This window comes from Macaca nemestrina, chromosome 15 (genome assembly GCF_043159975.1).
Source record: "Macaca nemestrina isolate mMacNem1 chromosome 15, mMacNem.hap1, whole genome shotgun sequence".
Classification (NCBI taxonomy): domain Eukaryota; kingdom Metazoa; phylum Chordata; class Mammalia; order Primates; family Cercopithecidae; genus Macaca; species Macaca nemestrina.
The window spans coordinates 14940264-14959062 of record NC_092139.1 but is presented as its reverse complement, the minus strand read 5'-3'; the positions used below and the strand labels follow the sequence as shown (position 1 = coordinate 14959062).

General features: G+C 43.7%; 1 protein-coding gene across 5 annotated transcripts in view; it reads left to right on the top strand.

Moving 5' to 3' along the window:
* The window catches only part of LOC105470698 (solute carrier family 9 member A8), an 80415-nt gene that overhangs the window by 27045 nt on the left and 34571 nt on the right, over positions 1 to 18799 (top strand). For all 5 annotated transcript variants that reach the window (XR_011613258.1, XM_071079158.1, XM_071079155.1 and 2 more), the window contains exons 4-8: positions 557 to 615; positions 6643 to 6726; positions 11098 to 11199; positions 12346 to 12380; positions 17083 to 17226. Coding sequence is in view for 4 of the 5 variants with exons in the window: in XM_071079158.1 (XP_070935259.1) it covers positions 557 to 615; positions 6643 to 6726; positions 11098 to 11199; positions 12346 to 12380; positions 17083 to 17226 (424 nt within the window). In the remaining variant the exon portion in view is untranslated. The remainder of the gene's footprint in view (positions 1 to 556; positions 616 to 6642; positions 6727 to 11097; positions 11200 to 12345; positions 12381 to 17082; positions 17227 to 18799) is intronic.

Here is an 18799-nt window from a genome sequence, read left to right as displayed (position 1 = left end):
GCTGCTTTATGAGAATGATGAGCCTGTCAGCTTTATGGAAACATGCCTGAACTTAGATGGTCTGTTTTCTTCCAGGAATTTCACAGGACTTTTACTTTAGGTTATTTTCAGCATTTGTGTTTTTGTAACTAAATATTCAACATGGAACTGCTATTTGAGTCTGAGAAAGTGATCATGGATTCTTTTTTGAAAATGATGGAAATAAACAGTACATGGCAAACTTAGCTTGTAAACTCTGCCATTTCACATTGAAAATGGGTGGATATAGTAAAAATGACAGGTGATAAATCTTCACCAGTCAGAGTATCCTTGGGTCTTGATTTAAAATGCTTTTCCTCCCCCACAGCCTGACTTTTGTGCTTCATTTTAGTGTGTTTGCCTGAGATGTGAGTGAGAAATTCATGTGATAGATGTCTCACATCTCCCTAAAATGTGTAAAACGAAGCTGTGCCCCAACCACCTAGGGCACATGTCAGGACCTCCTGAGGCTGTGTCATATCTTAAATTTGAGCAATCTTTCTCATATCTTAAATTTATGTTAAATTTTCTCTTATAGGTATTCTCATGGGAGCAGTTATAAAAATTATAGAGTTTAAAAAACTGGCGAATTGGAAGGTAGGTTTGCCCTTTGGTTGTTCTTAATTTTAGTAACATTGATGGTTATGCTGGCTTTTTTTTGGTAATTACTTGGCTATCAGTGGAGTTATTTATATTATTATATTATATACCCCATTAATTTTAATTTTTTTTTATTAGATACAGGCTGATGCCTTTACATCCGAGTTTTTGCAAAAGCATAAGTCTCATACTGTTTCAAGTGCACGTGGGAGCACCAATGTCATTTTGTTGTTGTTGTTATTATACTTGCATTTTTGTAATCCTAGGCTAACCTACTTTATTAGGCAGGAAAATTCTCTAATTAGCATTAAACATTAAATACTGTTTATTGCTCCCAATTCCATTCTGACAACTGAGGATAATAAAACATACTTGTCTGGTACTGTGAGACACAGTACTTCATATATTGTGGCTCTATTATCCTCATGACGGTCATGTGAGGTGGATTGTCTGGGTATTGTAATATCATCACCCCATTTTTACACATGAAAAAGGTGACACTCAGGGAGATTGGGATGTATTCAGTGTCACAGAGCTAGAAAGAAAGTGGCTGAGTGGAGTCTTGTGTCCAAACCCTCTGGCCTGAATATGCAGTGTTTTCTCCACCATACCACCCCGTCCTCAGTTTGCTAATATACATACCCTTGTGTTAAAGAGGTTATTAGAGTATGAACATCATCCTGGGATACAAGTACTCATTGAAACTGGAATTTCAATATCAACTTGAACATCCATGTTGAGTAGGGTGAGATTAACAAGTATGCTACAAAATTTATTTTGTGGAGGGAAATAAGATTCATTTCAAAATAGTAAAGAATTATGTGGCTAAAATTGATCACATTTGAGCCCTTCCTACTTTGATGAAGCTCCTAGGTCCTAGGATTATTTGACCTGTGAAACTATAGAGTATAAAATTAGCAAGACAAACCTTATAGCCTAACATAAAACACAATTTGAAGCTGTTATAAATAGTAGTAATGAAATATTTTATATATTAAATAAATTTTCAAAATGTGTATTGAACTTCGAAGAGTGATAGGACACACCTCTGCTGGGGAGGCCCCAATGGAGCACATTACATGTGAGATCTCTGCCTTCCTGCGACTTGGTTACATTTAACCACTCTAAGAGTGGGTCATGACTGAAGAGCCTTTTTCTACTCCTAGGCTGGATATAGCCTGATGTGTAGATTTTGCCCACTAACCCATTTTGTTTGATCTGATTTAAAAATCATTTGATCAAGACTGGGCATGGTGGTTCATGCCTATAATCCCAGCACTTTAGGAGGCCAAGGTGGGTGGATCGCCTGAGCCCAGGAGCTTGAGGCCAGCCTGGGCAACATGGTGAAACTGTGTCTCTACAAAAATACAAAAAAATAAAAAATAAAAAATAAATGATCAAAATTTGAATTGACTGTAAAACAATTAAAAATTGTTAGATTTTGGCCAGGTGTGGTGGCTCATGCCTGTAAACCCAGAACTTTGAGAGGCCAAATCGTGTGGATCATCTGAGGTCAGGAGTTTGAGACCAGCCTGTCCAACACGGTGAAACCTTGTCTCTACTAAAAATACAAAAAATTAGCTGGGCGTGGTGGCACATACCTGTAGTCCCAGCTACTTGGGAGGCTGAGGCACAAGAATCACTTGAACCCGGGAGGTGGAGGTTGCAGTGAGCCAAGATTGAGCCACCGCACTCCAGCCTGGGTGACAGAGTGAGGCTCCATCTCAAAAAAAAAAAAAAAGTTAGATTTTAAAATATTACCAGTCTATATAAAATTCTGGAAATTTTACATAAAATTCAGAACTTCTAGCTTCTCTTGGAAAAGCAGAAGCTCTCTTAACACTAGGTCCAGCAGTGTTCAGAGACACTGAGCAGAGGGGCTTATCTTCCGGGTCATGCAGTGTGGCCCCAAGAAACCTTTGCTTGTGACCCCTGCTGTAAGCAGTGGGAGTAGGGGAATGGGAGGTGATCTTTCACTTCTAGTTTTATATGCATCATTGTTACTGAATTTTTGTTTTCCAACAGATGTTACTTTACAAGATAAAATAATAGAATGTATTTAACAGTATAGACCATGAAACAAGTTAGGTGATGGATGTGATAAAGTGCCTGAAGTGTCATCCAGATAACCAGTGCTTGACCTCAGAAAAGAAGGCTAGATTGGGGATGCCAGCATGTACCAGTGGTCCCACCTACTTGGGAGGCTGAGGCAGGAGGATTGCTTGAGCCCAGAAGTTTGAGGCTGCAGTGAGTTATAATTGCACCACTGCAGTCCAGCCTGGGTAACAGAGCAAGACCCTGTCTCTAAAAAAAAAAAAAAAAAAAAATTGGGGCAGGCTTCCTTTAGGAGCCTGCATTTGTGGAGAGTCAGAGTGAGAAGCAGGATATCTGCCTGGAAACCAGATGTACAGGGAGCAGTCGGAAGTCAGAAAAACAAGAGGAGCTGGTAGTTTCTTTCCCTGAAGTTCTGATTCCAAACTGACCTGCTGGGTCTGCATTCTACCTGTATTATCATGTGCTTAATATTTTTCTATTAACTTGCTTTTTAAATATATATATATATTATTTATTTGTTTATTACTTTCTTTTTTTGACACAGAGTCTCGCTCAGTTGTCCAGGCTAGAGTGCAGTGGTGCAGTCTCGGCTCACGGCAACCTCTGCCTCCCGGGTTCAAATGATTCTTCTGTCTCAGCCTTCTGAGTAGCTAGGCAGGAGAATGGGCATGTGCTACCGTGCCCGGCTAATTTTTGTATTTTTAGTAGAGACAGGGTCTCACCTTGTTAGCCAGGCTGGTCTCAAACTCCTGACCTTAAGTGATCTACCCACATTTTCCTCCCAAAGTGCTGGGATCACAGGTGTGAGCCACTGTGCCTGGGTGTGGCTAATTTTTTTTAAAAAATTTTGTAGAGACACGATGTCACTATGCTGCTCAGACTGATCTCGAACTCCTGAGCTCATGTGATCCTCCCACCTTGGCCTCCCAAAGTTTTAGGATTACAGGATTGAGCCACCGTGCCTGGCCTATATATTTATTTTCTTATTTTGTTTTCTTTTTTTTTTTTTTTTTTGCGGGGGCTTGGCGGGGAGTGGACAGAGTCTCACTGTGTTACCCAGGCTGGAGTGCAATGGCGTGGTCTCAGCTCACTGCAACCTCCACCTCCCAGGTTCAAGCGGTTCTCCTGCCTCAGCTTCCTGAGTAGGTAGGATTACAGGTGCCTGTCACCACGCCCAGCTAATTTTTGTATTTTTAGTAGAGACAAGGTTTCACCAAGTTGGCCAGGCTGGTCTCGAACTCCTGACCTCGTGATCCATCCACCTTGGCCTCCCAAAGTGCTGGGATTACAGGCATGGGCCCCCACGCCTGGCCATGTTTATTTTCAAGGCAATGTTACAGTACTATTTCCATTCAGAAACTAATATTGTTTTGTAAACATGATAAAAATGAAGTAGTACAGATGCCTGCTGAAGCATCAAAGGTCAAGTCTGCTCTCTGTGGAGGGAGATCAGCACGTTAGAGCCCTTAGAGGCGGTATTGCCATCCTAAGGTGTCTTGGATTTATTTGGACCTGAAGAAATAATCAAAAGGGGCTGTCTCAATCCGTGAGGTCAGTGGTATTTGACACACACTGCTCAAGTGCCACCTAAAATCACCTCAGACCATTTTGTGGGAGCCATTGCCAAAAGGAACTATAACACTATTTCCCTGAAAGGCAGTGTGTTCATAAGGGCTGCAGTAACAAATTACCACAAACTAAGTGGCTTAAAATAACAGAGATTCGTTGTCTCACAGTTCTGGAGGCCAGAAGTGAGAAGTCAAGGTATCAGCAGGACCGGGTTCCCTCCCAAAGACTCTAGAAAATAATTCTTCATTGCATCTCCCAGCTTCTGGTGGCCCAGGTTTTCCTTGGCTTGTGGCCGCATCGCTCCTGTCTTTGTCTCTGTGCTCACGTGGGCTTCTTCTACACGTCTCTGTGTGCCTCGTTCTGTCTCTTACAAGTTGATGTTTGCTGTCTTTGGCCTTCCCTTATCCAGCATAAGGTCATCTAGATCCTTACCTTCATTAGATCTGCAGAGACCCTATTTCCAAGTAAGGTCACATTCTGAGATTCCTAGTGGACAGGAATTGGGGTTGGGGTTGGGGGACACTATGTAACCCCACTATAGGTAGATTCTCCTTTTTCCCAGGGTGGAAGGGGTAGTTTTTGTACCTCCAAAAGGCTGTATATAGTGGTCCTGCTGCACAGATCCTGAGAATAGGTTGCCCCACAAAACACAGAGCTCGGCTCATTTCTTTTCACATAGTCCCAGGCTGAATCATGAGCTTGTTGTACATGCTGCTATTTTAAGACTTAATAAGGCATTTCAGAAGTCATCATTTGCTTCTATTTTGAGCCTTTTTTGAATTTTTTTTAGTCTTTGTGGTAACAGCTGTACATTTGTAAGAATACATTTAGGCATTCTTGGGAATAGGGATTTTGACAAGAAATCAGACTGTCAAAATTGCGACATGGGAAAATATTCATATGAAAAAGGGCCTGATTTTGCATTTTTAAAAAGACTATGTATTACACATAACCATTTTGGGCTTGAGGACCAATATATATTTCCCCCAAATTCTGCCAACAACTAGAGAGATATTCTAATAATATAGAAAATGAAATTGTTATTGTTTCATCCCTCCAAAGTTGGCTGTATTCTGCAAACACCATTCATAATGGCACTTAATAATCAAATCTGGAAGCAAGGTGCAATGGTTTGGGCGTTTGTCTCCCTAAACCTCATGTGAAGTTTGATTCCAGTGTTGGAAGTGTTTGGGTCATGGGGGTGGACCCTCATGGATAGACTGATGCCCTTGCTGGGGGAGGGAGGTGCATGAGTTCTTGCTGTGTTCGTTCCCTATACAGCGGATTGTTAAAAAGAGTCTGGTCCCACCCCCACCCCCCCTTTCTTCCTCTCTTGCCATGGATCTCTGCACACTCTGGCTCCCCTTCTCTTCCCCCATGAGTAGAAGCAGCCTAAGGTTCTTATCAGATAACCAGTCTTGAACTTTTCCAGACGGCAGAATCATGAGCCAAATAAATGTTTTTCCTTTGTAAATTACCCAGCCTCAGGTGTTCTTTTATAGCAAGACACATGGTAAGGGGCTGTCTTTGTAGCCAAGTCTCAAGTCGAAAGAGCATCCAGTGGGGACTGTTTCATCACATCAGACTTTGGAAAACAGCACAGTTGTCTCTGATAAGCAGAAAGAAGGCAGAGCTATTTTAACCATGTGTAGGGTTTCCTGTTCCTCTGAGTGGATTGTTTTAGGATTTGCCGTTACCTTTTTCCCGTAGGAATTCTAGCTTGTAGGCTTGTTTTTGAAAGTATGCAACCAGAATTGAAATTTTCTAGATTCAGATTAATTTTCTTTCTGTACTAAGGAATAAAAAACATACTACTCTGTGTTTGGAAGCAGTTTGTTGTGCTATTTCTTTTCGCCGATCACCTTTAAAATCCTTGTCTTGACTAGGTGTGGTGGCTCATGCCTGTAATCCCAGCATTTTGGGAAACTGAGGTGGGAGGATTGCTTGAGGTTAGGACTTTGAGACCAGCCTGGGCAACACAGCAGACCCTATATCTAAAAAAAAGAAAAAAAAAAAAATAGCCTGGCATGATAGCACGCACATGTAGTCCCAGCTACTCAGGAGGCTGAAGTGAGAGGATCACTGGAGTCCAGGAGGTTGAGGCTGCAGGGAGCTGTGATTGCACCACTGCACTTCAGCCTGGGCAACAGAGCAAGACTCTGTCTCAAAATAATAATAATAATGATAAAAATAATAAAATGCAGTTTCTTTTTTTTTTTTTTTTTTTGGTGGGGGAATCTCTCATTCTGCTTGATTTTATTATCAGGTAGTTATTTAAACATTATACATTTCCATTAGGCCAGGCCCTGAAAGAAGAATTATTTTGGCTCTTTATTGATGAATTTATTTCTTAATTACACAAATTCCATGCCTCTTAAGATTCCCATTTTCTATTTACAGGAAGAAGAAATGTTTCGTCCAAACATGTTTTTCCTCCTCCTGCTTCCCCCTATTATCTTTGAGTCTGGATATTCATTACACAAGGTGAGACTCAGGCCCACATTGGTGCTTTGGTCTGGACAGTTTCTCGTGTTTGTAAAGCAAGTTCCTTAAAAGCTTGGGTGTTAGCTCTGCTTCTTCCTGGTTGTGCTCAGTGGAAGCTGGACTGCAGTGCCTGAATTCTGGAGAGGACCAGACGTGATCAATTGGCTGCTTTATTGGTTTCAGGCAGTGTGGCTCACTGAGCCAGTGTTTGCCATAAATGGGTGCTTTGCCCAGAAAGATGGCTGAAGTGATGTTAAGTGGCTCACAGATGATGCATTGACTCGTCTTCCTGGACACAGACTGATAGATGTAAAGAGGGTAGACTGTGTCCTGGGATGACAGGGACATGTGCCCCAGGGCTTTTGTTTCTTTCAGCTCCCCCACTGGCGCGTTTCTAACCTTCTCAGGCCCATCCATCCTTTCTTGTCTCCCTCTCCGTGTCCTCCCCTGGCCTCAGACCCCAGCTTGATATTCCCCTTCATCCCTCAACCTCTATCTCTTCTCGCCCACTCCCTCGTCCAGCCTTCCTAGTCCCACAGTTGCCTGCCCATCCTTGCCTCCCTGCCTGGGCGAGCAGTGGCACTGGCCCCTACCCACTTCTCTGCTTTGGCTTGGCCTTGATGGCCATTGCCTTGCAACTCCCAGTGTGAGGTGCTGTTTTTGTTTTTGTTTTTGTTTTTTGAAATGGAGTCTCGCTCTGTCATCCAGGCTGGAGTGCAGTGGCATGATCTCGGCTCACTGCAACCTCCGCCTCGCGGGTTCAATCAATTCTTCTGCCTCAGACTCCTGAGTAGCTGGGATTACAGGCACACGCCACCATGTCCAGCTAATTTTTGTGTTTTTAGTGGACACGAGGTTTTACCATGTTGGCCAGGCTGGTCTCAAAACTCCTGTCCTCAAGTGATCTGCCCACCTCAGCCTCCCAAAGTGCTGGGATTACAGGCATGAGCCACCGCGCCCGGCCCCTAGTGTGAGTCTTTCTGCCTGGGCGGGAGCTTCTCACTTTTAAGCCTGTTTGTGTCTGTGCGTGGTATTTTCCTTGTCTGTGAGTTTTCTTTAAACATAAATATATTTAAGTTTTAAAATAAAGTGATTCAACTTAAAATACTAGTATTAATAATACAACAGCTATTTTGTGAATGTGATTTTTTAAAAACCTGAAGATTGGAAAGTTTAGGCCAGCCCTTGGAGAGAGGAAAGCCAGAGACACAATACAGATCTAATCATGCGCTGCCCCCTGCAGGTTTCTTTTTGGTAAAGTAAAAACCAAAAACCCCAAAACCCTACCTCCCGGGGTGCTTTGAGATTCACACTAGATGAAAGAATGTAGGCAAAGCACCACCCACCACACTAAATAAATGGAGTGCTGCTGCTTGTTATTAATGATAAAAATGTTATCTATTATTAATAACAATACCACCTCCAGTAGTAGTAATAATAATTTATTAAACTTAATAGGTCAGGCCCAGTGGCTCATGCCTGTAATCCCAGCAATTTGAGAGGCCGAGGTGGGTGGATCACTTGAGGCCAGGAATTCAAGACCAGTCTGGCCAACATGGCGAAACCCCATCTCTACTAAAAATACAAAAACTAGTTGGTCGTGGTGGTGCGTGCCTGTAATCCCAGCTACTCCGGAGGCTGAAGCATGAGAATCATGAGAATCCTTTGAACTCAGGAGGTGGAGCTTGCAGTGAGCTGAGATCACGCCACTGCACTCCAGCCTGGGTGATAGAGGGAGACTTTGTCTCAAAAATAAGTAAATAAAAAGAAACTTAATTTGTTGTTGACATGGTATAAAATAAATAAATAAACAATTTTTTTAAAATGGGTTAGATTTGTCTAGAAATTTTCGGTAAAAACATAGAAATGTTCAGCCCAGATTTTTTTTAAGTTATTATTTTATTGTACATCTATCCAAAGAAAAAGTGAAAAGGAAGTTTAATGCAAAAAATATTCCCAAGTTTTAGAAACTGTTACTGACATCAGATAATTTTTAACAAGGAAACATAAGTTGAAGGTCACCATGTCTTTCTTTCACTTTGTAAACAAATCTTAACTGTAAGCAGATTATGAAAATATTTCAAAACATGCTGAGGAAATTGACTTGATTTTGACTTAAAAACATGACATTTTGAATATTAGAGAATGTAAAGTTTTTATTATCTATTTTTTTTTTAGAGGGAAGGGAGAGAAACTTATTCAAAATTTGAGGAAAGTAATAGTTTTTTAGAAAAACATTTTGTTGAAGATGACTTTCCAGCAGATAATGTGACAATTTATATGAAAGGGACTTATAGGATTATGAAATGCTAATTCTGAAACTTCTGTCTACTTTCTACCCTGCCCCAAAGATGATAGGAAGTAAAGTTGGAATATTTTATTTTAATATTGTGATATTTGCTAATGTAAATTTGGACTTAGAATACAGATTTCAGTAAGATTATCATCATTTGATATGCAATAGCTAGGCAGCAACTGGTTCTTTGAATTGTAAATATTACACAAATCATAGGATGTTAATTATGTCAAAGAGAAACAGTAAATTTGCTTTATCTAGCAGAGGGAAGTTCTTGTAGTGTGGTAACTTTAATTTGGGTAAATTTCAAGATCCAGATTAATATTAACCAAGTATATAAATTATATCAACATTAGATCTCTGCAAACAGGTCAAAACTGATTAATCTTTTTGTTTGTTTGTTTGAGATGGAGTTTTGCTCATTACCCAGGCTGGAGTGCAATGGCGCGATCTCGGCTCACTGCAACCGTGGCCTCCCGGGTTCAAGCGATTCTTCTGCCTCAGCCTCCCGAGTAGCTGGGATTACAGGTGCCCACCAGCACACCGGCTAATTTTGTATTTTTAGTAGAAATGGGGTTTCTCCATGTTGGTCAGGTTGGTCTCGAACTCCTGACCTTAGGTGATCCACCCGCCTTGGCCTCTCAAAGTGCTGGGATTACAGGGTTGGCCACTGAGCCCAGCCTAATCTGTTTTTAAATAACAAAAGAAAACAGCGATTTGCAAAGAGAAACTCATAGATTGAAAGCCCTTTGTTTTGAAAAACCAAATCATTGTGTTTGCCTTGAGTTATTTTAAATTCTTTGTGCAGTAAAGATTGATATGCCAAATAAAGGAATTGAGTGTCAAATTATAGGCAGCCAAGTCAAAATTGCAGCTTCTAGGAGGTGGGCTTAGTGGGGCAGTCAGTGTTCAGCTGAGGACACTCTTTCACGAGTGGGCTTTAAAATAGCAGGTCCTAATGTCCCTGGTTTGGCGATTTCTGAGCTGAAAACAAGAATCTTGTTCACACCCACAATCAGGAGTGATTAAAGCCTCTTGGTAACTCCTAAGTGGAGTCCACAGGGTTATGATAACTAGCTTAATTTCCTTAATTTTATGGAAATTTGAAAGATGTTACCATGCTGCTTGGACTTGAATATTTTCTCTTAAATGGTGTGAAGTATAGATAGAAACATTTTATCTGTCATAGTTAATGATGATACTAACAGAGTGAAGTAAAATTGTTTAAAAGACCTGGCCAGGAAAAAGGAATATCTGATAGTGTATCTTGGTATCCTAATTGTGTGGACTTTGGACGTGAAACACAGTTAATTCCGTCAGTGCCTGTCTGTTGGGCATCCTCCATCTGAGGGACATTATGTCAGGGACTGTGTTGTGCAAAAGCAGATGTGGTCATTGCCCAGAATGAGCCTGCAGCCTCATGGGAAAATCAGACATCAGTTACATAAATAAGTGCAAAATTGCAGTCTTGTCAACCACTACAAGGGAGGGTGACTGTGCACTGAGAGCATAGACTAGGATCTGAGCTGGGAGCTGGCTGAGGGATCAGGAAGAGTTGAAATGTCCCGAGATCTTGGGATGATGAAAGCTTAACAAGCAAAGAGGGAGCACAACCCGCTCGAAGCCACCAGTGGGACTGGAACCCAGAGAACAAAGGCGAGCATGGTGCCAGATGAGCCCAGAGGCCTCCCCAGGGGTCGAGTCATCCAGGGTGGGGGCTAGCTGCATTTTAAGTGGAAGTAGGGGTCCAGGTGAAGGCAGTACAATCAGATTTGTCTTTTGGGAGGACCATTCTGGAAGGACTGGAGAGTGGAGGGAAAGGGGCCCGGAGGGGTTGAGGAGACTTGTGTGAAGCTCTGCAGTGTTCCAGATGAAAGATGATGTGAGTGACGGGACACTGCAGTAGGTGCAGGGGTGCAGGAAGACTCCCAGGCTCCCAGCTTGCCACACAGGATGGGCAGTGGTACCTTTCACAGAGAGTCAAGTCAGCCGAGAGGGCCAGGTGTGCAGGCCATGACTTCACTGACAGGAATGGCTTTTCTAATCGTTTCCCTGATTTCTGCTCTTTCAAACAGGGTAACTTCTTTCAAAATATTGGTTCCATCACCCTGTTTGCTGTTTTTGGGACGGCAATATCTGCTTTTGTAGTAGGTGGAGGAATTTATTTTCTGGGTCAGGTAAGAAAATCATCTTTGAAACACTTTGAAAGTCTTACATTCTTAGAGCTAGTGCAGGGAGGTGGGAAGGTGAAATGGGGCCACTTGGTGGGGCCTGGGTTTCACCCTTAGGGTAAATTCCTTCTGGAAGGAAATCCTAGCTTTATATGAGGCACAGTAGAGGCATGCTAAATTGTTTCAAAGTGTCCTGCAAGACCTTTGGTATCTGGAATTGAGTAAATCTTTTCCATAATCCCCCCCCCCCCAAAGTATTTTATTTTATTTGCAAACCAATACTGTCTTAAATTAGAATATCTAAAAATAAAGCCAAATATATGCCATCAAGAACTTCAGACAGTTGTCAGGTAGACTGAATTGGGATTGAATGCTGTTTTTTGATAAAAATTTGCATTTTAAAAATCAGAGATGTGCTTTTCTGCTGGCATTGGAGAAATAATAAAATCAAAGGTGATTCTGAATCTGTTCACTCAATTCTAAGCTGTCTACCTGTAGAATTATATACTCTGGATTTTCCACAATTGCTAAACCACTTCCCAGTGACATCAGTTGGATGGTCTCTACTTTAGACTTCAAATTAATTCAAATTAATTTAGACCAAACATCCCTAGGAAGGTAGTATCTGTAGTTTTGTACTGTGCATGTCCATGCATGTCACATTCTTTTCCTTTATTGTCAGTTGCAGAAAGTTTGCCTGTCCCAGATCTGAAAATTAAGTTGAGGGTCAGGTGTCTGGGTGACAGGCAGATTTCTTTAACACATGTCAGCTGCTTTCTTCTCTCGATAGCCAAAGCCCATTCCATCGAATTTTCACCTATATTGCAGCTTTGATGGCACCAGAGTAAATCTGTCTGTCATGCAGCTTTCTTCATTGCTCAGTTTCTAGTATTAAATAAGAATAAACTTAAGGAAACTACAGTTAATTGGGCTTGAAGAATGTAGCATTCTTTTCCATACTTTCATTGCATGCTGATGGAATGCATGTTTCAACTAAAGCTTAGGAGCCTTCTTTATTTTTCAAGTGGTTTGGGAACTGAAGATTAATGTCCTTATTAGTTTTAACAAAGCACTAATGGACATTTAAATCTTCTTGGCTGTTCTCCAGGGGGTTTTTTTTGTGTCTGTGTGTTTGTGTGTTTTATTTTACAGGCTGATGTAATCTCTAAACTCAACATGACAGACAGGTAAATCCTTCATACTGTAACACCCATGCGACTGCTTTTCAGACAGGGGAAATTTTTCTCCACATTGCTTCCTAGGTGTGGTACTGTTCTATTCTCTCTCTGTGTATTTATTTTTGGTAAGGATTTCTGCCATAGAATCTTACTCTGAATTGATTTGTATCTCTGAAATGAATCAAAACTATACTAAAGACTTTTGAAGATCCCTAGTCGGGCATTGCTGATTGGAATGATATAGTTTAAGCTTGGGAGGGAGTAACTCTGCTCAGCTAACTGCCCTGCCCATGTGCACACATACACTGTACCATTGTCTTCTTATTATTTCCAAGACTTCAGTCGCCATAACAAAAAGTTGTCTTCTTGATAGTTTAGAGATGGAGCGGGGAGTGACGGAGAAACTTTCCTCTAGGATTGCCACCAAACCTGCGGTGGGGGAAGCAGGGCCAAGACCTCTGTTGTGGATATTGTGGAAAGCCCTTCCATCTGAAGCCACTCCCGTGAGCACGTCCCATGAGCCCTGTCCAGAAATTCCCAGAATTGCATAGTGAGAAGCAGCCTCACTAGGTTGAGGCAGGTGTCTCTCAGAAGGTACCAGATCTAGTGCTGAAAAAGCACCCATGCAGAGCATCATCTGGATTCCCCCTTCTGAGAGTAGACAGCCTTGCTCAGTGTGTCTGTGTTTGGTCTTGCAGCATGGCTGAGGAGCTGGGCAGCAGGGCCACATGTTCGTCCCCAGATCCTTGCCATCTGGCCAGTCAGAGCTTTCAGGATTTAGCAGCAGTTTAGCAACTTAGGACTAGAATCTGGGAACCCTTTTCATGGAAACTGTGTCTCTGATAACAAGTCCAATCCTATTTCCACCTCCACTCACCACCCACCCCAGCCCAGGACAACAATTTTGGAGCTTATGTTGAAAGACAGTTTTGATACATAAACAAGTAGTCCTATTCCATGGGAACTGGAAATAAAGCAGAACTGATGTCCTGTGTTTGGTAGGTGTTTTGCAAATAAAAAGAAATGCCCAGTAAAGGAAGGTATCACAGTATTCAAATCTTCCACTTGTTTTGGGGACAGCTGGTTAGAGATACAGACAATGCTGGATAACTTCCTGTGAAGTTGAATTGAATCAGTGGTTGGAATGTTCAGGTGAAGGACAGGAAAATAATTGCCCTGTAGACACACTGACTTAGAGCCAGGTAGTGTTTTCCTCTCCATGTGCAGAAGCTTCCTTGGCTGTTAGAAAGTGACAGTCCCACGGATGGGGACTGCTCTGGGGTCGCAAACCCGCACAGCTGCAGGGCCTGGCAGAGCACTTAAGAGAGGGAAGCTGGCCAGCTGTGAGTCTAGCGGTGGGGCAGCAGCCAGTGGGAGAACACACCCTGTATGAAGGGACAGCCACTTCTCAGTGCCAACTCATGATTACCATGTGGAAATCTGGGCCCGGAATTGGTGGCTATTTTAAATAATTTTTCTTTCAAAACGAGGCTAGGTTTCTAGATTTTTGTAGGGAATTTTCCAGTTTTCAAATGTTGACAACTTGCTCAATTTTTCACAAACACCATGCAGATCAAACATGAGAGCCACAGACTATCTTTTGCAACCTCTGCACTGTAGAAAACACAAAAGTAACTTTGTTGCACATGTTTCGTTTTGTTCTGATGATATCTTGCTGGAGAGAGATTTCACTCTTAGAGATCCTGAATTATTTCACTGCCTTTGTCCATTTCTTTTTCATTTTGTTGATGTTGCTATCTTTTGGGGTTATGGAATAAAGAAAGTACATTTTTAAGTTGAACTTCTGGCATTTAAAAGGCGAGGTCCTAAAGAAGTGAAGTGGAACAGCTGACAGCCAGGTGAAGTGATCCTCTTTCCATACAGACCTCTCAATGATTGAACAGTTTGTATTTCAGACTTTTCATCTTCACTGTCAGAAATACTCTGCCTCAATTTAGATTCCCAAGCAAACTAAATGTGTAACGTGATTTATACAAAGCATTTCCCCCAACCTTTTGTTTGTTTTGTTTTTTCAGTTAATTTAGAAAGTTTATTTTGCCAAGGTTGAGGACACGCACCCGTGACACAGCCTCAGGAGGTTCTGATGACATGTACCCAAGATGGTCAGAGCAGTTTGGTTTTATACATTTTAGGGACACATGAGACATCATTCGACTTACGTAAGATGAACGTTGCCCCAACCTTTCACTATGAAACATTTTAAACATACAGAAAAGGTGAAGCATTGTACAATGAATACCCATAAACAAATTTAAAAAAAAATAAAATAAAAAGTATATCCTGCAGGGGTAGGAGAGTCATAGGACAGGGAACCTGGGAGCCTGGGCTGGGCCTGCACGTCGCTGAGGCTGGAGTATAGTGGCATGATCACAGCTCGCTGTAGTCTCAAACTCCTGAGCTCAAGCTATCCTCCTGCCTCAGCCTCCCGAGTAGCTCGGACTACAGGTGTGTGGTACCGCTTCCAGTTAATTTGTGTGTGTGGAGGTGGGGTTCTCTATATTGCCCAGGCTGGTCCTGAACTCCTGAGCTCAAGCCATCCTCCCACCTCAGCCTCCCAAAGTGTTGGGATTACAGACGTGAGCCACTGTGCCCGGCCCAGGATACACTTTTTAGACATTGTCCTCCTTCCTTCACGGCCTCTGGTGATGTGGCTGTGGTTGATGAGAGTGGGAATAAAAGAGCAACCAGAAGCTCTGTCTGGGTTGTGGTGCACGGGCCTGGGGACCAGCTACCAACAAAATAGGATCTCCCAGATGGGCAGTTGTTTAGTGGAGTTACCTTCCCTTTCCTGCTTCCCTTCCTTCTTCCCGCCTGCCTGCCTGCTTGCCTTCTGCAAGTGTCTCTGGGCCATACCCAGTACAGACCCTAGGAATTCACCCATGATGAAAACCCAGCGTCTCCTTCCTTGGAGCTCACAGGCCTGTGATGACCTCTGTGAGGACAGGCAAAGTCTGGGAACTGAATCCTCAGCCTGGGATCCGGAGGCACTCTGGTTTAATGCACATGAATCACATTCACAGGCAGCTACCATGGAAACCAGAGGCCAAATGATTGACTTCTGGAGAGACCTGTACCTGGCAAGGCAGCCAGGCATTTCCTCAGTCAGCTCTCCTCTCCCTGACCCTGCAGCCAAAAGATCACCCATCGAAGGCTGCGCAGGCCGAGCATCCTCTTCCCCCTAGACCCAGGCTTGGTGAGGGTGGGTCATCTCTGGCTAATGACTGACACAGGCTGGGAACCTGGGAGCCTGGGCTGGGCCTGCACTTCACTGAGGCTGGAGTATAGTGCTCAGGCAGTCGTCTCTGGCTAATGACTGACACAGACTGGCCCTTGGGGGCTCCATGTTTTGGCTGGTGTTGTGGAAGGGGGCAGACCCACCATTCTGCTGCCCTGGAAAGAAAGTTGCACCAGGCATGGCACAGAGGCTTGTGGGAAAATCACCAAAGGGCAGGGAGAGTGAATTGTCCAGGCTCATGTGGCCCACGAGGCCCCTTGAGGGAGCTGGTCCTGCCTCCCTTGCCAGCTTCCTATGGCTCCTGCCACTCGCCCCACCCCCGCCACCACACGCACCTTCCTTCTGTTCCTCAGGCAGCAGGCTTTCTCTCACCTCAGGAGTCACTTGCTGTCACCTCTGCCTGTAGCTCTTGGCCTGGCCAACTGCTGCTTAACATGTAGGTTCTTGCTTACATGTGTCATCCTTTCAGAGAGGCCTCTCCAGAACCCCCCCATCTAAGTGGCTCCCACACGCACACCACACCCACACCCACACCCCACCTTCTCACGTCACCTCAATTGATTTCCCGGGTCACACTTGCTGTTGTCTGAATTTGCCTTCATCTCTAGGTATTGCTGTATCTACTATTGAGGGGAGGAGTACCAACTCTGGGCAGATAGCCTGGCTCTGCCACTTGTTAGCTGAGTGACCTTGAACAAGTTACTTCATCATCCCGTTGTCCCTCGGTTTTCTCCTCTGTCATCGGGGCAGTAGTAGCAGTCTCTCATACAGTCACTGACTGGATTGTTGAGTCACCGTATGTGACGTGCTTAGAACAGTGCCGGCCGTGATAGCCTCCATGCCTGAAACATGTTAGACAATCAGCACATATCTGCTGGGGGTGATAAGCTCTTCACGGGGACTGTCAGTGAGGTCACTGGCCCAGTTAGGAGATGGCCTCAGTGTTTCTATCGGCTGTCCACGCCACTCACCCCCAAAGCACACTGGGGTTACTCCTGGTTTTTGACACTTTCTTAGATGTTGCAAATCTGAGTGCAGGCTGGGATTGGTCACAGACAGCACTCCAAGGGGCTGGTGGCAAGGGGCAGAGCAGAGGTCAGATGCAGGAGTTCATGGGCCATTTGACTCCAGCTGCTCTGACCTGTGGAACTGGGCGGTATATAATAAATATATCTAAGCAAAAGTCTCTCTTCCGTCATTGGTCAAAGTCAAGTCTCTGTGTTGACAGTAGAAAACCAGGCCATTCCTAACAACTCAACTTAGAGTGGGCCTTTCACACTCCACCCACAATGTCAACAGCAGATAAGTGGGAAAAAATATGCTACCTTCTATAGTTACTTCAGCTCTAGTGTGTAGTTTTGCTTTCTGTTAAATATGGCCTTTGACTTTAATGCTTTAATATGTGGACTGGGTGACACACATTACAGAATCTCCCCTTCCCTCTGTCTCTTACAGTTTTGCGTTTGGCTCCCTAATATCTGCTGTTGATCCAGTGGCCACTATTGCTATTTTCAATGCACTTCATGTGGACCCAGTGCTCAACATGCTGGTCTTTGGAGAAAGTATTCTCAACGATGCAGTCTCCATTGTTCTGACCAAGTAAGTATGGGGCAGAGAACAGACTTTGTTCATGTGACAGAACTAAAGATCCTTGTAATGAAGAGGCAGATATTTCCCCGCAGCATGTGTACAGTTGCTTGTCCTCTGGGTGATCAGTTCACCCACTGTCTTTCTCCATCTTTCTGTCCTGACAAGCCTTGATGTGCTGCAAGAATATGGTCAGGTTCCAGGGGTGGTTAAAAGAGCAGAGTCCCCCTTTTTTTTTGAGACAGGGTCTCGCTCTGTCACCCAAGCTGGAGTGCAGTGGCTCCATCACAGCTCACCGCAGCCTTAACCTCCTGGGTTCAAGTGATCCTCCCACCTCAGCCTCCCGAGTAGCTGGGACTTACAGGCACCTGCCACCATGCCCAGCTAATTTTTAAAAAAGTTTTTGTAGAGACAGGGTTTCACCATGTTGCCCAGGCTGGTCTTGAACCCCTGGGCTCAAGCAGTTTGCCCACCTCAGCCTCCCAAGGTGCTGGGATTATAGGTGTGAACCATTGCTCCTGGCTGTGCCCACCTTTTTTGGCCTACCTTTTAGTAGCAGTTTCTGAGCCCAGGTTCTCAACATCACTGAGGGTGCTTATTAAGTGTGACATTCCTCGGCCCCACCCTCAGAGCCTTCTGATTCATTTGGTCTGGGGTGAGTCCCAAGACCATGGGTTTTTAATAAGTTCCCCAGATATGATGAAGTGGCCTGTTGAGGGGTCAATGTTCAGGCAACATCATTGGAGACAAAAGGAGTAGACAGAGGCCCCACTAGCTGTTGCATGTCACCTTCCTTTTCACAACTTTAAAATAAGGTAGGAATGCGGATAGGTGCCCTGCCTTAAGATGCTATTGTGTAAACGCTGCTTTGGAAACTGCAATTTGTTTTCAAATAGTTGTTGGTATTACTGCCCTAATTGATGGGATCTGAGAAGTTAATGATGAATAATAAAATGTCAAGAAGTCATTGGGGGCCAGGCGCAGTGGCTCAGTCCTGTAATCCCAGCACTTTGGAAGGCCGAGGTGGGTGGATCCTCTGAGGTCAGGAGTTCAAGACCAGCCTGGCCAACATGGTGAAACCCTGTTTCTACTAAAAATACAAAAATTAGCGGGGCATGGTGGCAGGTGCCTGTAATCGCAGCTACTCCGGAGGCTGAGGCAGGAGAATCACTTGAAACTGGGAGGCGGAGGTTGCAGTGAGCTGAGATCACACCACTGGATTCCAGCCTGGTGACAGAGCGAGACTCCGTCTCAAAAAAAAAAAAAAAAAGAAAAAAAATTTTAGCTGGGTGTCATATCACATGCCTGAGCTATGATGGAGCCATTGCAGTCCAACCTGGGCAACAGAGTGAGACCCTGTCTTAAAAACAAAACAAAACAAAATCATTGGGGAAAGGAAATGCATTTAAGATAATCTCAAATATATTTTTCTGATGCAGGGATATTTCCTTGAACTCTGCATTTTTTGGTGGTTGTTAACATGCAGTCAAGAAACCCAAACAATTTTGCCAAAACACAGAAAAGGCACAGACAAAGCAGTTGAAGGAAGCCAGGCATGGTGGCTCATGCCTGTAATTCCAGCTAC